We start from the raw sequence: 5,675 nt of genomic DNA on the forward strand, positions 1-5,675 counted from the left end.
TGTGCTATAAATGTACATGCCACACATGAGCCATTATGACACAATAGATCCGTGATGCAATCGGAAAGGAACTTGCTATATTGATGCCCTCTTCCAAGAATCAGGTGGGCCACGGTTTTCAAAAACTTGTACGGCTCTGATAAAAAATGGTTGAAGTTTTCCAGCCCATCCACGTCTCCCAAATATTGGGGCCCACATGCTTAGTGGATTAGATTTAGTTTGGTAAAACATGTAAGAAGGTAATACTAACCTGATGGATGGATTGGACCTCAGCACTAATTTGCCATGCTGGCACATGTGTGATGTGCACATCAGCTTTATTGCACACGCGTGTTCGCTTGGCATAACACTATTTCAGCATATTCACCTCCCCGCATTTGACTGCTTACATGCATCCCCTCATCACCTCCTCGCTGGCAGAAATAGAAAATAATAAAAGATAAGACTGCTATGTAGGTGCTCCACCACTTCTCAAAATGGTGTTTGACTCATCCACCATGGCATAAAATGCTAGTCAATCCAGACCATCCAAATCATGGACGGCAGTGTCAGTAGAGCATGTGCCGAAAATACATTTGACTGCGCCATCGTAACCATGTAATGTCGGTGGCAGACCATTTTTCTCTTGGAAAATGCTCTTGTGGTATCAAGGCACACTAATGCTCTATAAGACGTGGACCGTCTAACGAATGATTTCCGCTAGCCATTAAGTTTTTAAAACTTTTTTTTGTTTTTCCAACCCAAACCCGGCTCCGTTGGATATTTTTAGTCATGGATGCGATGGTTTTGGCCATGGTTCCGTGGAGACATTTTATCCCAAGTATAGTGTATAAGACTAATTATATTGATTATTCAACCCTCTTTTATCTGAACTGTCCATTTTTGTATGATACTGATCAGATGTAAAATTACTAATATGGGTGTGAATGTTACGCAGGACTATAAAAAATGTGTCAAACATAATTAACGGTCCAGATCAGTAGTTTGCCTTTTCATGACGGCAGATGCATGCGTGTGCACAAAGAGCGCTAGTGCAGCTGGGGTTGCTGAGGTAGTTCACTTTTCTATTTCTTTTTCTTTTTTTCTTTTTTTAAAATCTTTTTATTCAGTGCACCCATTGTCAGGTTCACACTTCACTGTTAGCCACCCCAACTAGGGAATCGATACCATGACCCCGGTGTTGAAATTCCCTTTTCTTTTTTATGTGCATTCGATGACGACTAATCGGTGCTTACAATCAGCTAGTACAAAAGGGCTCACGGAAGGACACTATGGACTATCTCGCACCATGAGTCACATCATTTAAAGAAAATAGGAGATATCAGTTATTATTATTATTATTATTTATTTATTTTCAAGAAGAAGTAGACATTAAAAGAAAAAAAAACCCAGGAAAAAGTAAACCCTAATTCTAGAACGAAAAAAATAATAAAAATAAGATGAAAAGTGCACGTGCCCAACTTTGCCTGACTGATCCCATTACGTCTAGAGATGCTTCTAACGCCCGACCTTTTCTTGGCTTTTAGCGCACGCGTTATCCGTGTGTATTTATTTCTTTAATATTTTTATTTGTGGCTTGAGAGCGGGAGAGGAGAGAGAGAGGAAGGGGGAGAGAGAGAGAGAGAGGCCACAGGAAATAAGGCAATTTCAAGAATAGTAAAAAGCTTTAATTATAAAGTCCCACATCCCCACCACGTTTGTATCCCCCTCCCTATTGCAGAAATGGAGTTTGAAGCTTCTTGGTGGGTTATCTCCTTCTCCTTCCTCTTCTTCTCCTTCAGTATCACCTTTTTCTTCTTCTCTCTTTTGCTCTTTCTACTCAGGGTCTGGCCCTGGTGTAACTGTGATGTCTGCCATCGCTACCTAACCTCGAGGTGGGCCGCCAAATTCGGCAATCTCTGTGATTGGTACACACATCTCCTCCATGAGTCACCGACCCATACCATCCACATACACATACTCGGCAACACCATCACGGCGAACCCTGAGAACGTCGAATACATTCTCAAGACACGGTTTGACAACTATCCCAAGGGTAAGCCCTTCTCGATGATCCTGGGCGATCTACTCGGACGCGGTATCTTCAATGTCGATGGCGATCACTGGAGGTTCCAAAGGAAGATGGCTAGCTTGGAGCTCGGGAGCTTGTCGATGCGATCGTATGCCTTCCAGATAGTTTCTACTGAGATCCAACAGAGGCTCTTGCCGCTCTTAGCTTCCGTTGCCGATAGGGACGGCTGCGTCTTGGACTTGCAGGATGTGTTCCGGCGGTTTGCGTTCGACAACATATGCAAGATCTCGTTCGGTTTGGACCCACAGTGCTTGGAGCTATCCCTACCGGTGTCGGAGCTAGCTGTGGCCTTCGATGTGGCCACAAAATTATCGGCGAAGCGGGCCACGTTGGCGTCACCGTTGATATGGAAGATCAAACGGCTCTTGAACATGGGCTGCGAAAGAAAGCTCAAAGAAGCGATTGAATTGGTGAACGGATTGTCTGAGGAAGTCATCAGGCAAAGGAGGAAGATGGGTGTGTGTGACCAACATGACCTTCTCTCCAGATTCATGTGTACGGTAAGCGATGAAAAGTACCTTAGGGACATAGTCATAAGCTTCTTATTGGCTGGGCGTGACACTGTAGCATCTGCTCTGACCTGTTTCTTCTGGGCATTGGCAAGCAACCCAGATGTGGAGAAGAAGTTAAGAGAGGAAATTATGCATGTCCTGATACATGGGGAGGATGTTGCTACCTTTGAGCAACTTAAGGGTATGCACTACCTGCATGCAGCCCTCTACGAGAGCATGCGGCTCTACCCACCTGTGCAATTCGATTCCAAGTATGCGCTGGAGGACGACGTCCTCCCCGATGGGACCTTCATTAAGAAGGGGACTAGAGTTACATACCATCCATATGCCATGGGGAGGATGGAAGACATATGGGGGCCTGATTGCCTTGAATTCAAGCCGGAGAGATGGTTGAATGATGGGATTTTCACGCCCCAGAACCCGTTCAAGTACCCGGTCTTCCAAGCGGGCCTTAGGGTGTGCTTGGGGAAGGAGATGGCCATAGTTGAAATGAAGAGTGTCGCCGTTGCTTTGATCCAAAGGTTCAAAATCGAGATGTTTGATACATGTTACCAGCCCAAGTTCGCTCCCGGCCTCACCGCTAGCCTAAGCGGAGGCCTCCGTGTGATGGTTCGCAACAGGCATCCCTGAGACTGCAGGCAACGAGGCAGTGCGGCGGGTTTCCTCAAGAGAGGTTGCAAAAATGCACCTGGTGCCAAGAATACAGAAGCATGATGGAAGAAAAGACCGTGGATGGAGAGACCAAGAAGGGTCACGCTGTTATTCAATACAAGGACTCGTGAAGATTTGCCATGGGATCTACCCAAGATAATTAAATTTCTGCGCCCGGGGTGATATTCGTACATATACGGATGGCTCTGATTCTGTTACAAGTTGGGGGAAGATTTTTGTAAATGTACTTGTCGCTTTGACAATGATCGAAGCAACAGATTATTGTTTTCACCTTTTTGTGTGTGCATTAATAGGAGTGGCAACCTGGTGAACAGGGACACGGATTCCGTAGTACTGACCCCTCCACTACCAAGCTGGATACCGGTCGAAGCTCTGTAAGCGTCCATCATGATGTACATGTTTTATCCACACCATTTATCCATTTATCCATCTCGTTTCACAGCATCAACGTGAAAAATGAGGCAGATCCAAAGCTCAAGTGGACCACACCACAAGAGAGAGTGGGGATTGAATGCCTATCATTGAAAACTCATCCCAGGATATGAAAATTTTGTTTCGGGCATCGTCTCTAAAATGAGGCACAACCACGAGTGCGCCGCATCACTGGAAACAGGGGGAATTGAATGCCTACTGTTAAAAACTTCAGTCGGCCGTGAAGTTGTGGATCAAACTGATTTTTATGTTTTCCACCCGTCGGGGCTCACGTGATTCTATTAATACGTTAGATGACAAATAAACAATGTGGCGAGCGTTAGGACGATTTCAAGGTAAGGTGTCATTATCTCACTGCATCTTATGATAGGTCCACTTGAGCTTTGGATTTGCCTCAAATTTGGCTCGTATTCTAAAATGTGGTCCCATCATGAATAAAGAGCATGTATGAAATGCATATATCATCGTGAGATCAATAGAGCTTTTCAAGTACCCACCAGCATTGAGCTCAGATCAATGAGTAAATAAGTTACTTTTTCTACTTACAACAGTAAATAAGTGACTTATTTTGAGTAAGTTTAGTTTATCATTAATTTAAAATAACTTTTTTTTATAATAGTGTTGAGTCACTTAATTTTTTTTAGCTTTTTCATTTTTCATAAGTTGCATGAGAGAGGCATCATGGGAGACTGGGTGTCAATGGGCTGGGGTAGGGCTTCAAAAATAAGATTTGAATAAGGCCAACTGGACCGCCCAGCTTGAAACAAATAAAAATCTGAGCTAAGACTTATCCTAGGCCCGGCCGGTTCACAGCCCCGGTAGATGAGAAAGAGAAGAAAAGTCAATAAGTATGTTGTTTGCTAAACATGCGTATTTTTTTAATAAGTAAAAATTAAGATAAGTTACTTGTCAAGTAAGTAGCTTATCTTAAGCGACTTACAATCCAACCGCCCCCAAAGTAAGAAATGCACCAATTGCGTATGGATATGGATTGGGTAATACCCCGGACTATCCTAACTTGGAAAAAGTTGAGGCTCGAAGGGCCCACCGTGATGTATGGTTTTATCAGTACCATCCATCCATTTGTCCATGTTATTTTACAGTATAAGTGCAAAAATGAGGCAGATACAAGGATCAAGTGGAGCAGAAAATGAGAAAAAAAAAAACATATACACCATTAAAAACTTCTTGGAAGCCGTAGAAGCCTTGGATCTAACTCACTTTTAGGTTTATATACTAAAATAATATAGAAAAATGGATGGATGGTATTGATAAACCCATAAATCACGGTGGCCCTCGGAGCCCAAGCTTGTTACGAGCTCCGGACAGGTGGTACCTAATCCACATCCCTCGGGTACCATTCGTTCCTATAATAAGTTTGAAATACCTGCCTCCGTAACTATTTCATTAAATAATAATAATAATTTTTATTTTTATTTTTTAAAAAAAAAACGATATTTGCATCCCTAACCGTACATTTATCGTGGGCAGGAATTAATATTCACATTAATGTGTTCATTGTCTGAAAATTCGGTGCACCGCCTTCGGACGGCCAATTATGTTTGGCACACAATTTCATGTGTATCTATTGTAACATAAGGGTCTCTGAAAACAACTATTTATTTTGCCAAAATATCAGCCGCTCTCTCTCTCTCTCTCTCTGGCCTGGACCATTTGATGACTATGGGCATTCTCGTGAGGATTTAACAATGGCCTTATGAAGAGAGATAAAGTTAAAACTGGGATTAACAGTTAATCCCGATTAAGCTTTTTAATGCCACGTGACTAACATAAAGGCCTAATGTATATGGGGTATTGGAAAGAATTTCACTCATTCACGGTCCACTATCCAGACAAAGTTGAGTCAGTTTCTATCTGGGCTTTTTTACCACATGCCCATGAATTGAGGGACCATATGAATGAATGGTCTAGATCATCACATGGTGGGGCAGAGAAGGAGCTTGACCAAGCCACGGTTGTTTGTTGTC

General features: G+C 43.0%; 1 protein-coding gene across 1 annotated transcript; it reads left to right on the forward strand.

Annotated features, from left to right (window-relative positions):
• Nucleotides 1–1,601: 1,601 nt before the first annotated feature.
• Nucleotides 1,602–3,523, forward strand: LOC131251146 (cytochrome P450 94C1-like). Its single transcript, XM_058251682.1, has one exon. It carries the CDS (start codon nucleotides 1,723–1,725, stop codon nucleotides 3,211–3,213), a length of 1,491 nt encoding a protein of 496 aa, XP_058107665.1. The 5' UTR covers nucleotides 1,602–1,722; the 3' UTR covers nucleotides 3,214–3,523.
• The last annotated feature ends 2,152 nt before the right edge of the window (nucleotides 3,524–5,675 follow it).

Source organism: Magnolia sinica, chromosome 1 (assembly GCF_029962835.1).
Source record: "Magnolia sinica isolate HGM2019 chromosome 1, MsV1, whole genome shotgun sequence".
NCBI classification, from domain to species: Eukaryota; Viridiplantae; Streptophyta; class Magnoliopsida; order Magnoliales; family Magnoliaceae; genus Magnolia; species Magnolia sinica.

Excerpts from the sequence above, each read along its gene's own strand:
- LOC131251146 (XM_058251682.1), top strand. The coding sequence starts at position 1,723 with ATGGAGTTTGAAGCTTCTTGGTGGGTTATCTCCTTCTCCTTCCTCTTC.